A 20,471-nucleotide genomic window follows, 5' to 3' on the forward strand; every position below is an offset into this window, starting at 1 on the left:
GCCAAAGGAGAATTGACCAGTTATTAAATTCAAAGGTTCACTTACTTTTTCCACAGCACTGTGAATGTTTAATGGGATGTGTTCAGTAAAGACATTAAAGATTATAATTGTTTATGTGTTGTTAGCGTAAGCGCATTGTTTGTCTATACTTGTGACTTTGATAAAGATGAGATCACATTTTATGAGCAATTAATGCAGAAAACCAGCTAATTCTAAAGGGTTCACATACTTTTGCTTGTCACTGTAATTGTGTAGTAGCAGCATGTTCTACATGCTTGACACAGCATGTCTGTGTGTTCAGCAGCAGCAAAAGCAGATCTAGTCCACAAGACCAAACCTGCCAAATTGTCATATCCATTCTAGCGCCTTGAATTTATTCCAAGAGTTGTCATTACCGAGCTTCTGTCTAAGAGAGACCCCAGATATAAAACATGAATAAAAGAAATGCATTTTCACATGTTTGGATTCTCTGATTGGTGTAAACAACGTATCAGTGATCCTGCAAGCTCTTCTATTTTTAATACTCAATATAAAATATAATTATTATACAAAAATTATTTTCTACTATGTGTTTTTGCAGGGCCAGATTGACCCCAAACATAAACATGGTTAGTATACAGGATAACACTCGCTTTTCTGAATAGTACATGGAGACAGCATGGTGATTAGGTTTAGAGGAACGTATTATGAATTTGATGGTATATATGAATATGTGAATTGTATGTATAATAATAGATTATTTGTGACATATACATATATATATATATATATATATATATATTCAAAACAGTTGTCTATAAGCCTAGCATTGTTAGTTTGTAATGGGGCAACAAACTTCTCACAGCTTCGGGCTTACTACTTGCTGCTTAACACTGAAAAAGCAAGTCTGCATTTCTAAGTGTGATTTCCTGTTTGTGCGTTGTTATGAAGTTGTCAAAGAAATGATATGTTCTTTTAGCTTGTGCTGCTTCCAACATTTACAGAAGGTTTCATCACCAACATGGTTTCAAATAATATTGTACATTCATGGTTTGCCATAGAATACTCTAACATTCTTCCTTAAAATGCCTAACAATGCTAAATAACCTTTTGTACATTGATATACAGATTCTTGCAGAGGAATTCCTCTGTGAATATCTGTGTGACAGATTTATGCGCTGACATTGTGTCAATCCAGGTTAAATTTGCTCATACAATGTATTCTAGCTGTGTTCCGTTGGCAAATGGGACCAAATGGGATCAATCAAAGTTATGTCCAAGGCTCCCCAACAATGGGGCCCATTTTGGTGTAGAGTTGCTGGGTGACTTGTTGACTGACTCTTTGATAATGGTGCTTTACAGTCATTGTGAAACAGAAATGTCTTTCTTTTTATGTCATTTCTTGAAATTGATGTTAGTGTCACTGCTGAAGAGCAGATAAAATCACTACCCAGGAAGAAGCTAATATTACCAAAGATTATACCACAGGTTTGTTAAATGCTTGATTCTGATGGTTGATGGACATTCTTAGGTGTGCAATTATTTTTCAGTAAATGCACGGCTATGAAGTAGTTCCAGGTCTTGACTGCATAACTGTACTATATCACTTCGCCAAATTATTTAAGTTATTTCAAAGAGCCGTACAGGCTACCACAGCAAAATAACCAAATATAACAAAAACATTGGCTAAGTAAAGAACAACATAAGAATGACAAACAATGTCTATAATATCCTACATTTATTAAAATTTCTGTGTAAAAGCACCCTTGTACTCCCTCTCTCTCTCTTTTGCTCTCAACCTCACTCACACTCAATGTATGTGTCCACTGGTGTGTAGTGAGCGGAGAGAAGCAGGCGCTTTCAAACTGCCTGCTTCGCTCACCACATGCCAGTGGACACGTATGGTCACATTCCCATGACTTGATCAATACAACAGTTTTTATATTATCTGAAATATCTCTTCATTTCTGTGTAAAGCACCCTCGCGCTCCCCCTCTCTTTCTCACACACGGACACACACACACAGCGAGGTTATAAAAAGTTATTTGGCAACAGAAAAGTGACCATGCCACGCTGCAGCTGAGAAGTATACTTCATGGAAATATGAAGCGATGTAACTGCTGACGAGAGCTGCAGCAAACAGAGGTAATCCCACACGCGATCTGTCTCAGTTTCTCGGTCACACACATACACACACACACATGTTAATATTTGTGGTTTATGAGGACTCTCCATAGACATAATGATTTTGAATTTTATACTGTACAAACTATATATTCTATCCCCTAACCCTACCCCTATACCTAACCGTCACAAAAAACGTTCTGCATTTTTACATTTTGAAAAAAACATAATTTAGTTTGTTTTTTAAGCAATTTAAATTATGGGGACACTAGAAATGTCCTCATAAACCACATTTATAGCATAATACCCTTGTAATTACCAGTTTGTAACCTAAAAAAAAGTTCTCGTATACACCTAAACCCGCCCACACACACACACATGTTTGTTTTTGCAACTTGGTGGGGAATTTTTTCTATACCCTAAACCTACCCCTAAACCTAACCTTTACAGAAAACTTTTTGTATTTTTAGATATTAATTAAAACATTATTTAGTATGTTTTTTCAGGTGTTTTCCTCGTGGGGACCGTTTTGGAACTAGCAAGGAAGGCTTGGGCTGTACTAAAGCAAGATGCTGAATCCATGGTGGAAGAAAGTATTTCCACTCACAAGAGTGTTTTAGAGATGAAAACCAGAAAATGTCCTGAGATAAAACCCTGAATGATGTCTTAAGGTGTGGTAACTGTGGTATAAGCGGAATAATTGACTTCGGCCTGTTGAATTATTGAAAAATAATGCACACTCCATTGTACGTCGTGGCCCCATTACCATCTCAGGATGTGCAGTATTTTTGAAAAATTCAGCAGCCCATCATCAATTATTCCTTAATTATTACATGGCGGCCTGAAATACTCGATTCTGATTGGTCAATGCCGCCATATAGCAGTCTGTTATTGCTCTGTAACAACCGCAGCACCACGTATCAGACCGCTCATCCGGGTCCTTGTGAGCCGTCTCTCCTGCTTCTTTGATCACTGTGCGATCTCTTCAATAAAGTAATAAAATATTTTCAACTCAAATCAATGTTTCATGTCCATTTATTTGTTTATTTGGCAAGCAGTCTTGTAATAGCCTGGATAATGAGGAGGCAGACGGCTTTTTCGCAAAATAGTAGTCTTGTAATAGGCTGAATAGTCAGATGGTCATTTTCACAAAAAGAAACCACCAACAGAACTCGAAATTAGGTTCTTTCTTCTCAAATGACATAATTTCAACGCAAATCAATATTTTATGTCCATGTATTTATTTATTTGGTTAGTAACTGTATAATAAGTGGGATAATGTACAGTCAACTGGTTTTTATCGCACAATAAACCCCTTCAGGGTGATACAAGACTGTATTGTGCAATAACAACTGGCTGACTGCATATTAACCCTAACATAGATAATGCTATGAAGAAATATATCATTGCATACTTCATAGTTTTCAAATCGCAAAACATCTGTAGTTCCTGCTTTGAAATATTTTTTTGATGAATGTGCTGTTCTAAGACTGCTACATCTTTATGGGATGTTTTTACATTTTGGCTAATTTTTACCTTAATCTTTTAACTGTAAGTTAATGTTTTATCCTAACCATTTTGTGTTCAAAATACACAAAATAAACCCAAAAAAGGGTGTGGATGGTAGGCGTAGAGGGCCCATTAAAGCCATTAGCTACTTTTAGACTAATATGTTTCCAGATTGCGGTTAGCCGGAGTAGAATGCTTCTATTTAGCATTTCTCTAATTTATACAAAATATATATTTTATTATGAATTATATTATTAGAATAACATTTTGAAAGAAATGTTTCATTGAAAAAAAAATATATTTTTTTTCTTATTATTTGCTATGTCCCTCTTTTTCTTTAATGACAGCATGCACTTGAGCTGGCATGGACTTTAAGATTTAAAGCTTTGCCAGTCTTCTCTAGTTTTATTGTCTTAACAGCTTTATATGTAATTAATGTATATATATATTTAAGATAAGATATAAGATATATATATATATATATATATCACAGTTCAACACCACCGATGCGAGAAGTATGTGGCAGGGAATTAACATAATCACAGTCTTCAAAGCTTCAAAAATCTCCTCAACAGAGAGAACTCCCGTGCCCGACACAGCAGAGGTTAGTTCACTTACTGTCTCTGTTGCGGATGTAACCCGATCTCTCAAACGGGTGAATATTCACAAAGCTGCGGGTCCGGACGGCATTCCGGGCCACGCTCTCAGAGCATGTGCGGATCAACTAGTAGGTGTTTTAACTGACATTTTCAATCTCTCTCTCTCCCTGTCTGTGGTTCCTACATGCTTTAAGACATCCACCATTGTGCCCATACCAAAACAGTCAAAGATAACTTGCCTAAATGACTGGCGTCCTGTTGCCCTAACTCCCATCATCAGCAAGTGCTTTGAAAAGCTCAGAGGTGTAGTAACGAAGTACAAATACTACTTAAGTACAGTTTTTTAAATATTTGTACTTTACTTGAGTATAAATATTTCTTTGGACTTTTACTTTCACTTTACTACATTTTGAAGAGAAAATTGATACTTTTACAAATTGATACTTTTACTCCGACACATTTCTCCTGATCCTTTCGTTACTTTTGCGACTGAACAACGCAAAAAAATAACAGCAGTACGTGCGAAAATGCATGCAGTTCGGCGATAGTGATGTGTGATTTGTTGAAAGAATCATTTGAGTCAAATCTTTTAAATTCGATTCTTTTGAACTGAACAAAAAGATTCAAACAGCGGTCTGAATGATTTGTTTTGCGAAACATGAATCTGAATCAAAATCACAAGCGAAGCGTGCGCCAGATTACGTGTTCTGTCGTCTGTCTCCACTGGGGAAGACAAGAAACTGCTCGTGAGTTTTTTTTTTTTGACTAATTAATTTGATAAATTTAGGCTTAAACATTATGAAAGCTATGAAGTAATGAAGTTATGTGCTATCTGTCTCTCGCCATTCCAGGAGACCTGTTCATATAAAAGTCAATCACATGCATTTACATTTTACATTTAAACAAGGTATGATGTGTATGAATAATTACCAGCGCTCATGAAAATGTCCAACAATATTATTTTTATATTTTATGAAGATGTGACTGGTCTTTGCCGAAGCAAATCTAGTTTTCTGGTGGTTGCTAAAGTGTTATATTTGCTTTGTAGCATATTTATGCTACAGTACGTGGTAACTAGGTTTTTCTGGATGGTTGCTAGGGCATACTATGCAGTTATCAAGGTGATCTCTGCTGTGTGTTTTGGCGCATTGCTACAGTATGTGGTTGCCAGGTTGTTACTATGCTGTTGCTAAGTTGTTTTCTGTGTTTTTGCACATTGCTTTGCAGTTGACAAGGTGTTCTAGGTTGTTGTCAGGTTGTTGCTATGCTGTTAAGTTGTTTTAACTGTGTTTCAGCACATTGCTATGCAGTTGCCATGGTGTTCTAGGTGGTTGCTGGGTTGTTGCTTATTGGCCCCATAATCCCATAAATATGATCATTCTGATTTGACATTAAAGGGATGGTTCGTTTAAAAATGAAAATTCTCTCATAATTTGCTTACCCTCATTTGATGTGTATGACTTTAATTTTTTTTTTCTGCAGAACACAAACAAAAAAAAGATTTTCAGAAGAATAGTGCTGTTATGTAGGCCAATTCAATGTAAGTGAATGGTGGCCAGACCTTTAAAACTCCAAAAAGTACATAAATGCAGCATAAGAGTAATCCATAAGACTCCAGTGGTTTCATCAATGTCTTCTGAATGGATCAAATTGGTTTTTGGGTGAGAATAGACCAAAATATAACTCCTTTTTCAACTGCAAATTTTGACATTAGCAGTCTTCTTGGTGATCAGGATTTCAAGTTTGATTACACTTCCTATAGCGCCACCTAGGGTTCTGCGCATGCATCAAGCACTAGAAAGTGAAATCAAGCTTGAAATCATGATCATGCCTAGAGATTGCAATGGCAAGATATACAGTGAAAATGAGTTACAGTTTGGTTTGCTTTCTCCCAAAACCAACTGAATTGCTTCAGAGGACATGGATTTAACCACTGTAGTATTATGGATAACTTTATGCTCCCTTAATGTGCTTTTTGTAGCTTGAAATATCTGGCCACCATTCACTTGCATTGAATTAACTTACTTGAATAAAATCTTTGTTTGCGTTCTGCAGATGAAAGAAAGTCATACACATCTGAGATGGCATGAGGGCAAGTAAATGATGAGCACCACCAATCAAATAAGTTGCCATGGGTTTCATGAACTGTTCCGTAATTTATGCAATTTACCTGTACTTTTGATACTTAAGTAAATTTAATATCAGTTACTTTAATACTTTTACTTAGGTCATTTTCTCATGAGCCACTTTAACTTTTACTTGAGTCAATTTCCATGAAGGTATCTTTACTTTTACTCAAGTATGACAAATGGATACTTTATACAACACTGGAAAAGCTTATCAGAAACCACATCTGCTCTGCGCTGCCTGCCTCACTGGACCCACTACAGTTTGCTTACAGAAGCAACCGCTCCACTGATGATGCCATTGCAGTTGCAATACACACTGCTCTTTCTCACTTAGAAAAAAGGAACACATATGTGAGAATGCTGTTTGTTGACTACAGCTCAGCATTCAACACCATAGTGCCCTCCAAGCTTGACGCGAAACTCTGGGCTCTGGGCTTGAACTGCTCGCTGTGCAGCTGGATCCTGGACTTCCTGTCAGGCAGACATCGGGTGGTCAGAATGGGCAGTAACATCTCCTCAACACTGACCCTCAACACTGGAGCCCCGCAGTGTTGTGTTCTCAGCCTACTCCTGTATTCCCTGTACACACATGACTGTGTGGCAACACATAATAGTAAAGTCATCAAAACTATGGAATAACATAAATGGAACTATGGGAATTATGTTGTGACTAAACAAAATCCAAAATAAATAAAATATTTGTTATATTTTAGCATCTTCAAAGTAGTCACCCTTTGCCTAGAATTTGTAGAAATGTACTCTTGACATTTTCTCAACCAACTTCTTGAGGTATCACCCTGGGATGCTTTTTAAACAGTACTGAAGGAGTTCCCATCTATGTTAGGCACTTATTGGCTGCTTTTCTTTATTATTTTGTCCAAGTCATCAATTTCAAAAACTTTTTTTTTTTTTTATAATTTTTTTTTTTTTAATAATGAAATAAATTAATATGTTGGCACAATTATATTTTTGTCTACAAAACTAATTTCAAACATTTAAGCATACGCCTTCAGATCAAAAGATTTTTAAGATCATGAGAAACATTTCAGTCAAGTGTTTCAAAACTTTTGACCGGTAGTGTATATCATAGAAAGTGACGTGTGTACGCTCTTTTTGACCATAAATAACCACATAGGAAGCACCCAGCACACTCCAGCAACTGCAACGCCATGGCAGTCAATCACAACACACTAGAATTTGCATGTGCAAGCAGCACTCACATTCTTCAGATGTAAAAATTTAGTTATATTTAATAATTATAAAGACATCCAAATATGTTATTTCATGTCAGCCTTATACTGTTTTGTTGATGGTTTATTTATTGATGTGTGAATTCATGGCTGACAGAGAATACAAATGAGAAAAATTTAAGAGTAACTGTTTCTCAATGCTAAGAACACAAAAAATCAGTCTTGCCTAACTTAACTATTTTATTTTTCTCTGAGGTGGATGATGACTCTAACAAGACCATAATAACGTAAGAATGCATAAAAATGCACATTGAGAAACTTGTTAAAACAGTCAGTTAGTTCTGCTTTTTCTGTGGCCTTGTCTTGTTGTAGACACCATTCTACGGTGCTAGGGCAGAACAGGATATGAACAGGAAATTACAGATGGAACAGATCTGTAAAACATCACAAATGAAACTCCCAGCTCTCATTGTTTTTCATAATGGAGACTCTTTTATTATTTATTGTTATAATATTATAAATGCTGGAATTTGGTATGCTCTGGTGTTTATTAGCAGTGTTATATAACAGACGTCCTCACTCTCTCGCAGTCCTGCCTCTCATCTAACACAGACAAACTCAACAATCTTAGAAATCATAGAAAAGAAAACATCTGTGCACCAGAAAGAAAGGAAGTAGACAAACTTGATGTCTGTGTGGAAATGTATGTGTGTGTACAATGTGTGGGTGTGGATCCAACACAACACAATGATAAAACAATAGATATATTTTTCAAAATGAAGACAAAAAGGACATTTTGACATTTTTTGGTTGTCAAACTTTGTGTAATATGTTCATAGTGAATACGATGCACTACACCTTACTCTGCTAGCACAAGAGTGTTAACTTGAAATGACTGAAATCATCCACTAATAACAACTATCTGGTTAAAAGTCATTGCAAAATGTTCCTTTTTAGTTGTTGTTGAACTAGTCCTTTAATAGTCTAAATACTTGTTGCTGCCTGTGTAGAAACATACTGATATCATATATACTGACTATTGAGGTCAATCCAGTGTTCTGTTCCAAGTATTCAAGATCCATCAAGTTCCCAAACAATGTTTATCGTGTACTACTGAAACCCACAGCTGTTCCTCTTATTCTACTCTTGTCCTACATTCTGCTGACAGCAAGAGAATGAGTGTTGATAAATGGCCTATTCCCATGGTAAAATGCGGGTTAGAGTGTATAGTATCAGACAGACAAGGGATTTTGGTGCATAGTATTTATAAAATGTAACCCTCTTGGGAAATACGGCATGTATGAGTAAACATAAACACATAACAGCTGGACAGAGAATTTGATTGCAGATGTGCAGGATGCCACAGAATGAGAAAAAAATATATAATCAGTGGTTTTAACCATTTAAAAATAGTGAGTCATAATTTGGCATTTGCAATTTTTGGGATATAAAGCTTAACCCAATAAAGAGACCGATATGGCCAAAGACCTGGAGTCCATGATTCCAGTGGCAAAAGCCAGTAAGAAAAGTCTCCAAAATATAAAACTAGTGACAACAGTAATAATTATAGGTATATAGTTCACCCAGAGATAAAATCTAGTTCATTTATCCAACATAGTCTTTATTTTGAGTACATTTTATTTAATTTCTTTTGAAATGAATGATGAAAACTTTGCTCAGTCAGAGAGGTCAGATTAAAATTGAGCCTCAGATGTGTCCGTACACCAATATCTAAAGTATAAATAGAAACAGACATGCATCGGTGTGATGTTAATCTGCACTGTGTCATCAGCTCCTCACCAATAAATAAACAGTGTATCAGTACTAATAATCAGTACACTGTGTTCTTTCAGTGTGGCGTCCTTCCTCTATTTCAGCACTTTCTTGTGCTCTTTTGCTTTTGAGTGCTTAAATAGTGTTTCAATTTAACCAAGACTTCCCCAGTTATCACCTCCTCCCTAGAAAAAAAACACAAGACCAAAGTCATCTGTGTCACAATTTCACAGTTGACAGTTAATTTTTACCAGATGTGATGTCTGTACACAGAAGAGTGGATTACAAAAATGGAGAATGCTTTATATTTCGATGCTTTCTTACAAAACTTTCTTACTAAATATATACTCACTATTGCTGGTGTGAACAACAGCAGTAACTATATAACTTGATTACATTTTCTGAAGCCAATATGAGTGGTGCGTGCCTGTGTAAAACACATCCCCACTAATGCTTTGAAGGGGGTGATTTTATTTGCGCCCCCCACCCCCCTCCCAAAAAATCCTGCATCCGTCCTTGTTTATATTCCAGAATTTTTTTTCAATGCTGAAAATAATTTAGTATGAGATACCTTGGAATTGTGTGACTGAGTCTATCATAATCAGACAAAAAACTGAAGTCCCCCCTCCACAAATGCTTTTATAGATAATGCTGAGGTGGATTTCCATTCACAGGTATGAATCCTTGCAACTAGCAGCTTTTATTAAAAAATACTATCTAGTGTATAAATGTCTTCAATGAGATATAAAACATTTTAATGCAAAACAGCACGTTGACGGTCCTGACATGTGGTACCTGTTACTTTTCTCAGTGCTGGCTAGGGCTACCACTCCTGGAGCGAGTTCGAATCCAGGGTGTGCTGATGACTCCAGCCAGGCTTCCAAAACAACCAATTGGCCTGATAGCTCTATGGGTAGGCATGTAGGTCTATCATGTGGGTTATCTTGCACGTGGTTGCTATTAGGTGGTTCTCGCTTTAGGTGGGGCATGTATTAAGTTGTGCGTAGGGGTGGGCGATAAAACAATATTGATATTTATTGAAAAAAACATCCTGGTTACTTGCATAACCTCCATTCCCTGATGGAGGGAACGAGACGTTGTGTCGATGTAGTGACACTAGGGATCACTCTTGGGAGCCCGAAACACCTCTGGTCTTTGATAAAAGGCCAATTAAAATTGGCGAGTTGTATTTGCATACCACTCCCCCGGACATACGGTTATAAAAGGAGCTGGTATGCAACCACTCATTCAGGTTTTGTGCTGAGGAGCCGAGACAAGGTCCCAGCCATTTCAGCGGGTAGTTCAGCGTTGTGGCAGGAAGAACACAACGTCTCGTTCCCTCCATCATGGAACGGAGGTTACGCAAGTAACCAGGACGTTCCCTATCTGTCACTCACTTGACATTGTGTCGATGTAGTGACACTAGGGGTCCCTATACGAAATGCCACAACTGGCTGAACTGTGTTATGTGAACTGGCGGTGTGTGACGGGCAGACCACTGTGTGCCTCGTAGCCAGCGCACCAAAAAAAGGAATTGATTTGTGCCACAGCTGGGTGCGCAGGGGTGGAGAGACCGCTGCTGGAGCGCCAAACCTGCCAAAATGGAATGGTGGACGGTGGTCATGATGACAGCCATGCACACCAGGTATGTGACCCAGGGAACAAGGAAACCGCTCTTTTGCTGAACTCTTGGGTACCGCAGCCACTTGGGCATGTGGAAAAATTAATTGAAAAGGCAAAAAAAGATTCTCCTCCCGGCCCTCCACCGGAGGATGGAGTGGTCTGCTTACCAGCTCCAAAGCAGTGGGTTTTGTCGTCCCTGGGTCGCCCGTCTCAGGGGCACTTCGAAGCCTTTTGCGGGTTCTTGGTGGCCAGCCGTGAGACGGGTGGCGTCTGCTTCCTGCGGTGGGCTTCATGCCAGGCCAGGCCACAGGGGCGGGCTGCGGCGGAGCCGGTGCAGTCACTGCAGGGGGACGAACTTTGCGACGAGCAGGCAGGGTGCGGGATCTTGAGCCGTGTCGGGGCAGGATGTGCCGGATAGCCTCCGTCTGCTGCTTCACTGCCGAGAACTGCTGGGCAAAGTCCTCGACGGTGTCGCCAAATAGGCCAACCTGGGAAATGGGGGCACCAAGGAACCGTGCCTTCGCAGCCTCTCCCATCTCGACCAGGCTGAGCCAAAGGTGGCGCTCCTGGACCACCAAGGTGGACATCGTCCGCCCGAGAGACCGCGCCGTGACCTTCGTCGCCCGGAGAGCGAGGTCAGTTGCCAAGCGCAGCTCCTGCATCAATCCTGGGGCGGAACTACCCTCGTGCAGTTCCTTTAGTGTCTTGGCTTAGTGGACTTGCAGGAGAGCCATGGCGTGCAGGGTGGAGGTGGCTTGTCCAGCGGCACTGTAGGCTTTGGCCATCAGGGATGACGTACACCTACAGGCCTTGGACAGGAGGCACAGGTACACCATGAGCGCCTTATCCACCGGGGGAATAGTCGAATAGCCCCTGGCCGCCCCACCATCGAGGGCTGTGAAAGCATGTAATTTCCGTGTCAGCCTGTGACTGGGCGACCGTACCCGAGGGGGGGAGCCCAGCTACGCTCGTGAGCTCATCACCTTCGCGGGCTCTAAACAAGAGGTTGAACTCACTGTGAGATGAGCCAGCGGACTCATCCGGAAGCCCGATCGGGGCAGACGAGCGTGCTGGGGAATGGGAGGTCTGTGGGGGTATACCCAGCGGAGGAGGTCCCATTGGGGTCCCCAAATCGCCCCCAGTGCTAGCCGCGCTGGCCTCATACCCGTAGGTAGAAGGACAAAGGCAGGGAGCCGCTGGGGTGGTTTGCTTACAAAGGCAAGCCGCGACAGCAACGTTGCCATGGTCATGTTCTCGCAATGAGTACGTGATCCATCCATGAACGCTGTCTCCGCGTGGGTCGCGCCCAGACACGAAAGACAGCGATCGTGACCATCAGAAGGCAAGAGATAACGACTGCAACCAGGAATAACACACAAACAGAAAGGCATCTTTAAAAAGATGCGTCTTTAAAAAGATGTTCCGTGTGTGCCACTCTTTTAGAGAAATACACTCTTTTATTTCTGCCGAAGCACCCAGGGGTGTTCTCTGCAGTGCACCAGTGCAGAGGAGGGAGAAGCTGCTAAAATGCGCCGTCAGATCCAGCAGAGGTGAATGAACAGTCAGCTCTGTGAACATCGACCGGTCGGCTCGAAGAGAAAATCTGAATGAGTGGTTGAATACCAGCTCCTTTTATACCCATATGTCCGGGGGAGTGGTATGCAAATACCACTCGAAAATTTTCATTGGCCTTTTATCAAAGACCAGAGGTGTTTCGGGCTTCCAAGAGTGACCCCTAGTATCACTACATCGACACAACATCGAGTGAGTGACAGATAGGGAACAAAAACATTTTCGATATTGATGATAAACTTTTGAGTCATTTTCGATATTTAGCTTATATTCTACATCTAGCCAATCAGATAAGGTGTGTCTCGTTAAAAACGTGATCAGTTCGGCAAAGTTAGACACACAACTAGCAAACTGAATCACAATCATGAAATCAGATGGTTAGGAAGTATTAGCAGGCTAGCGTCTACATAGCCCTGCTGTCATATAAACCAGTAATAAAGCTAGGTTTTAGGTTTTAACATGAAACCATTATGTACTGAACAAGACAGCACTGACAATGCAGTACAGCTATCGACTGAACATAACATCAACACCACTGCTGTTTATTTATGTCCCGTTTAGTTAAAAGTTTTTCATGATCCATAGCGCTGCCACACTTGTGATGCTTATTGGTGGTTAGCAATTCAGCTTATGGTGCATTACCACTACCTACTGAGCTAGAGTTTTAAGCATCTGCTGAAGACGAAGAAATTGGCAAAATGTTATCTAAAAGAGGTCACACGCCTTATATAGAATTAAATCCTAAAATGAGTATACTTTAAAGGATGCTTAACCTCTGGGGTTTACTTGTAAACTAAACATTTATGTTTATGTTCATTCTTAACAAACATGTGAAATGCATTTCCTCCCCCATTAACCCTCTGGGGTTTGAGGGTGTTTTGGGCCCTGGAGAAGTTTTGACATGCCTTGACATTTGTGCTTTTTTCAGTTGCTTAAAAACATATTAATGGCTAAAGTCTGACAACACTGTATTCAGCACAAACTGGGCTACAATAATATGTGAGCAACATGTATGTGCATGTTTGTATTTTTGAGAAAATGTTTATGCTTGGTTTTTGAAAAAACAAAAATGTTAAGTCACTGAAATAAGGCCATATATCACATACTAAATATTTGTTCACAAGACTTTTGAGAACTGGATCTTGTAGCCTAGAGTTTTTGCTATAAAATGATGGTCTCTCGGGCGGACGATGTCCACCTTGGTGGTCCAGGAGCGCCACCTTTGGCTCATCCTGGTCGAGATGGGAGAGGCCGCGAAGGCACGGTTCCTTGGTGCCCCCATTTCCCAGGTTGGCCTATTTGGCGACACCGTCAAGGACTTTGCCCAGCAGTTCTCGGCAGTGAAGCAGCAGACGGAGTTATTACTGAAATTTAGTCTCTTCTTAAAGGTGCAATATGTAACAATTTCAATCGCCCTTTTTTGCCAATGTGTGAATGGCTTGTAATGCAACTTAAAAAATGAGCCCTTCCCGGACTTCCTAGGTTGCCTATTAAAGCCTGTAGACTGATTTTCATTCGAAGGGAGCGGGTCAGTTTTGCCGGGAAAATCTGATGTGACGTTTATGCCCTCCTGAGAGCCTTGCCTCAGACAGTAATAGCTTCTCTTCCACTATTCAACAGCAACAACAAACTGCAACACTAGGTAACGTTATCTTAGAGATGGAATCCAGCAAACATCCAGCTCCCTGCACAACACTGACTCCTACACAAACTCAGAGTAAGCCAAAAAACAAACAAAAAAACATTTATCTACTGAACCCAGTCTGGCTAAGCGGGAACATGATCGTGGTCGATTGAAAACTAGAGTGAACATCAGCAGGGCATTTGATTCCTGGAAGGACCTTCGTTCAGTTCAAAACAGACCCTGAATTGACATTCTTCTCATTGGACAGATAAGATTACATAACTGCAAAGCACATGAAATATAGTGCCATAAGAATTGATCTGTGTAATTTTAGCTAACTTGATATTGCCTGCACAGTAACTGTCATAATCAATGTTAATCTGTAATTATTCAGCAAGGTAAACTACAATAACACATGAAATGTATGCTAGACAATGTTCAAGATATTGCAAAAAGACCCATTCGTTAGTGTAACGTAACTTGTTTATACAGAAAATATATACATTCTATTATTATAAAAGAATAGCACATCAATATCTCAAAATGACAGTTGTGATGGAATCACATCAGTACTGAATTGTGTCAACATATTTATAATGTACAGTCTATTTTATAAACAACTACTGTCATCATCCACCAAATTTAGCTAACAGCTATTGATAAAGCTGGCTAGCTAGCTAATGCCGACATAGGCTATCGTATAAATGCAGTCAATGTATCATGCAAAGAAAAGTGATTACTTCAAACTACAGTCTCACATAGTCAGACCTATATCCACACTTTGTTTTAGCCCTGTTCCAGCACAGGAGACTCAAATATATTATATAGTCTCAAAGTTTGTAGTAAAACAATCATAACTGTGTAATTTTTTTTATTTATTTATTTATTTTCCCCTTATTCTCCCAATTTGGAATGCCCAATTCCCAATGTGCTTTTAAGTCCTCGTGGTTGCATAGTGACTTGCCTCAATCCAGGTGGCGGAGGACGAATCCCAGCTGCCTCCGCAGAAGATCCCATCCCATTTGTGGAGAAAATGCTAATTGCACAACACAAATGGCAGCTACTACTGTGAATGTAAAGAAGGGTTTGGACCAAAAGACAGATTCAAACAAGAGACTGGGACTAAATGCAGAGGTAAAGAGAGCTTGAAAATGGATTAATGCATTTGTCATCAATGAAGCATGCCTGCGGTGGGAAAGCAAGACCTTGTGCTCGCAGGGCAGTACTGGAGACTCTTTTCTACGGAAAGTAGCTAAGGTATGTCCAAAATGTCACTAGATTTGTCGCTAGGTGCTTTTTCTGAAAAAAATGAAATAAAATAAAAAGTCGCTAAAATGGTCTGAAAAGTCGCTAAATCTAGCAACGAAGTTGCTAAGTTGGCAACACTGCAAGTGACCATTAACTTCTGATGCTGTTTCTTTTGTGTGGGCTTCATAGACCGTAAATCTCTATCAATAGCTGTCCAATGACAGACCGTCTTACAGATCCTTTGAGTGGGGCGTGGTGAAAGGACATTGGTTGCTCCCACGAGATCTATGTTTATATTTTATTAAAGTTCATCACTGAGAAGGTTTGCCTGCAAACTTAGTAGCACCAAACAGCACAAGCAGCCTCAAGAATGGACACAGAGTGGCATCAGGGCCGGATTTAGACTCCTGAGGTCCCCTGGGCATGAATTTATGTAGTGCCACCCCGAACCACCCAGCCCCTTCAATAAAATATTAACAGGGATTGCTCGCCACAAATTCTAACATAATTTACTTACCTTCATTCCAAACTCCATTTGACTCGTGTGATATTCTATGTTTTTTAAATTCATACACTAGTTTTGAGTGTGGAATAGACCAAAGTTGTAAATGTTGTCAGCTGCTGACTGTGTCATATAAGACATAAAGTTTTTATTCCTGCAAGTGGCACTCAATGGCTCATAAAACCGAATCCTCCATTCATCTGCATTTAAATCTAAAAACGTTTTGTATCCCATTTTTACCCTGGATAATTATTTTGAATAAAACTTGATAATTTCAAGGATTCATGCCTGTGAATGTAAATCCGCTTCAGTAGTATCTATAAAAGCATTTAAAATCCTCTTCAAGTAAGAATACACAATGTGATTGATCTGTCCTTTTCAGCGCTGAGAAAAGGCACGTGTACCACGAGACAGTGCCATCTATGCACTGTTTCACCTATTAAATCTTACAGCATTTTATATCTCATTGGAGACATTTTTACAATAGATAGTCATTTTCAAATAAAAACTGAAATTGCAATGATTAATACATGTGAATGCAAATCCGCCTCAGCAGTATCTATAAAAGCATCCCCATCCATTATAAATGACTGTGATTGGCCCATCCTTTACAGCGCTGACAAACGGAACGTACCATGTGACGGCGCCATCTACGCTCTGTTTTGGTAGCAGTCTGGACCTCTGGATAATAATTGACACCTAATTATTGATACTGAATAAATGTAATTACCATTACATTAAAACGGACCTTAGACAATTTTACAAATGCTGTTGCATGGTGCCCCCCTGGACGTGGTGCCCCTGGGCACGTGCCCAATTGTCCATATGGTTAATCCGGCCCTCTTGAGCAGAATGTCACACTAGAGATCGCTAAATTTGTTCAAAGGGGAAAGCGAGAGCTAGAAAGAGCGCACTCCCATGCATGGTTGCCAGATTGCACAAAATATGTATAACATTAGACAGAATATTTACAATTTGCGCAAGTATATATCTCTAATTGGGGGGTTTGCATCTCATATTTGGCAACCCTGAGCATGTTAAACGTTTGTGGAGGCGCTTTAGGTCCCAGTGCAAGATAACTGAAATATCCAATGAAAAAACAATGCTTTTAGGATAAATCAGCAGCGGGCCAGATTAAACCATGTTGCGGGACACATCTGGCCCATGGGCTAGGTTATTCATGCACATAATGAGAAGTTGATATTTGAGCAATATACTAAACAATGCCTTTTCTATGTAATTGAATTGCCCACCTTTATCAGAACTTTCTAATGCACTTTATTTACAGTCAACACATCTGAGGAGTTAGTTATTAAAGGAATAGTTCACCCAAAAATGAAAATTCTCTCATTATTCACCCTGATGCTATCCCATATGTGTATGACTGTCTTCAGCAGAACACAAATTAAGATTTTTAGAAGATAGAGCTCTGTCAGGTCCTTAATGAAAGTACACAGGTGCCAGTACTTTGATGGTCCAAAAGTCACATTTAGGCAGCATAAAACATTTTTAACTTTAAGTTGGTGCTTCCATCCAGGGTTCTGATGCTATTTCAAATGGCTGAAATTTCGCGTGATGTTCGTTCTTCTGTTGTAAATAAGAGCCGCTTCCGAATTCTCGGGTGAACTCGCCGACGTGCTTATGTCACGCTTCACGTTAGCAGGTGGCAGGAAGCGCTTTTTAAAAGTTAATAACGAACCAGAGAGCAGAACTTACAAAACATGTCTGAAGAGTTTTAAGTCTAAGAATAGTTGCATTTTTATGCCCAGACTTTTTTTTTTTTAACCAGAGTACTCCAAAATCAAAGAGAGAGATGGAGGAGGTTGAGAAATCCACACATACACACTGAGAAGCTACAGTCAGACAGAGAGTACAGCAGACAGCAGTGATTTGAAGGTTAAAAAAAAAAAAAAAAAACTAGGTTAAAAACTCTGATTAACATAGAAAAGGTACCTTTTATCATGTGTCGTTTGCCATCTGGTTAGGACATGTTGTGACTGTGGCTGCCTTTAGGCTCTTCTACAGTGCATCCAGAAAGTATTCACAGCGCTTCACTTTTTCCACATTTTGTTATGTTACAGCCTTATTCCAAAATGGATTAAATTCATTACTTTCCTCAAAATTCTACAAACAATACCCCATAATGACAACGTGAAAGAAGTTTGTTTGAAATCTTTGCAAACGTATTAAAAATAAAAAATGAAAAAAATCACATGTACATAAGTATTCACAGCCTTTGCCATGACACTCAAAATTGAGCTCAGGTGCATCCTGTTTCCACTGATCATCCTTGAGATGTTTCTACAACTTGATTGGAGTCCACCTGTGGTAAATTCAGTTGATTGGACATGATTTGGAAAGGCACACACCTGTCTATATAAGGTCCCACAGTTAACAGTGCATGTCAGAGCACAAACCAAACCATGAAGTCCAAGGAATTGTCTGTAGACCTCCGAGACAGGATTGTATCGAGGCACAGATCTGGGGAAGGGTACAGAAACATTTCTGCAGCATTGAAGGTCCCAATGAGAACAGTGGCCTCCATCATCCATAAATGGAAGAAGTTTGGAACCACCAGGACTCTTCCTAGAGCTGGCCGCCCGGCAAAACTGAGCGATCGGGGGAGAAGGGCCTTAGTCGGGGAGGTGACCAAGAACCTCTTTGGCCTGAATGGCAAGCATCATGTCTGGAGGAAACCAGGCACCACTCATCACCTGGCCAATACCAGCCCTACAGTGAGGCATGGTGGTGGCAGCATCATGCTGTGGGGATGTTTTTCAGCGGCAGGAACTGGGAGACTAGTCAGGATCGAGTGAAAGATGAATGCAGCAATGTACAGGGACATCCTTGATGAAAACCTGCTCCAGAGCGCTCTGGACCTCAGACTGGGGTGAAGGTTCATCTTCCAACAGGACAACGACCCTAAGCACACAGCCAAGATAACAAAGGAGTGGCTACGGGACAACTCTGTGAATGTCCTTGAGTGGCCCAGCCAGAGCCCAGACTTGAACCCCATTGAACATCTCTGGAGAGATCTGAAAATGCTGTGCACCGATGCTCCCCATCCAACCTGATGGAGCTTGAGAGGTCCTGCAAAGAAGAATGGGAGAAACTGCCCAAAAATAGGTGTGCCAAGCTTGTAGCATCATACTCAAAAAGAATTGAGGCTGTAATTGGTGCCAAAGATGCTTCAACAAAGTACTGAGCAAAGGCTGTGAATACTTATGTACATGTGATTTTTCGTTTTTTATTTTTAATAAATTTGCAAAGATTTCAAACAAACTTCTTTCACGTTGTCATTATCTCTCTTTTTGATTTCTAAGTACTCCGGTCCCCTGCCAAAGCACTTCAAAGAATATTTCACCCAAAAATGAAAATTCTCTCATAATTTACTCACCCTCATGCCATCCCAGATGTGTATGACTTATTTTCTTCTGCTGAACACAAACAAACATTTTTAGAAGAATATCTCAGCTCTGTACTGTAGTTCCATTAATTGCAAGTGAAGCCACTTTGTTGCTCCAAAAGCACATAAAAACAACATAAAAGTAACCCATATGACTCCAGTGGTTAAATCTATGTCTTCAGAAGCAATATGAAAGGTGTGGGTGAGATACAAATCAATATTTAAGTCCTTTTTTTACTATCAATCCACTTTCAGGGCGAATTCCAAACAGAGTTTATTAGCCCTTGAAGGACACTGCAGGAAGGGGACCCCCCACAAGGGGCGTTACAAACAAAAATGAGCAACTCTACCCCTCGATGACGGGCTCTTCCACAAAGCCGTTAGCGAAGTGTACATGTGATGGTCACTTCGAGGAAGTAATTTTACCATTTATGATCACGTGACCTTGGGTGTCATATTCTTGCTATATAGTTTGAAGCAAGGTTGTCAGTAAGAATCTATCACGTTCAAACACCCAGGCAAGTGCTATATTCCTTTTGAAGCAGATACATCTCCTCCTCTGCAGTTTACATTCGTCCTCATACATAAGATAGCAGACAGCCATAAGCAGAGATATATCAAAAACAGGGTCCATTTTCCCTCTAGTCTAATCACTGAAATAACCTTATTATTAAGACCTCTCGTACACCAAATACCTTTCAGCGGTAAATGTTTAATTTACAGCTATATATTATTATCAGGGGTGCCATCACATGTCACAAAGTAGTTTTGCCAAATTATTATAATTATTCTTTTTTTTGCAAGCAACATAAAATCATATATTAATATGTATAATTGAACGGTTCAAGATTTTTTTTCCCTTTTTGAAGGGATCATAGAAGTGACATTTTTTTTTCACTGTCTGCTGCATTTTGTTTTAAGGTGTTTAGGTTTAATGATCCTAATCATCACTTAACTTTCTTGTTTTGAACATTTACTTCATCTAACTTACTAAATTATTTACTAACCTGTTAAAACCCACTGCTGGGTGATGAGATACCAGCCGTCTCCTTTTCCTGCTCATGTCTGTTTACAAAATCACCAATTACTCATATATAGTTACTATCATGGACTGAACATGTTCACTCGCTAGGTTTTTTTGTTGGTTGCGAAACGAGTCTCAATGTGTGTGTGTGTGTGTTTGTATGCGTGAG

At 39.8% G+C, this 20,471-nt stretch overlaps 1 protein-coding gene across 1 annotated transcript in view; it reads right to left on the reverse strand.

Annotated features, from left to right (window-relative positions):
• Positions 1–17,850, reverse strand: part of LOC127451712 (adhesion G protein-coupled receptor E5-like) — a 39,814-nt gene extending 21,964 nt beyond the window's left edge. Inside the window, exon 1 of the mRNA XM_051716609.1 lies at positions 17,826–17,850. Coding sequence (XP_051572569.1) covers positions 17,826–17,835 — 10 coding nt within the window. The 5' untranslated portion in view covers positions 17,836–17,850. The remainder of the gene's footprint in view (positions 1–17,825) is intronic.
• Between the last annotated feature and the right edge of the window lie 2,621 nt (positions 17,851–20,471).

This window comes from Myxocyprinus asiaticus, chromosome 14 (assembly GCF_019703515.2).
Source record: "Myxocyprinus asiaticus isolate MX2 ecotype Aquarium Trade chromosome 14, UBuf_Myxa_2, whole genome shotgun sequence".
In the NCBI taxonomy this organism is placed as follows: domain Eukaryota; kingdom Metazoa; phylum Chordata; class Actinopteri; order Cypriniformes; family Catostomidae; genus Myxocyprinus; species Myxocyprinus asiaticus.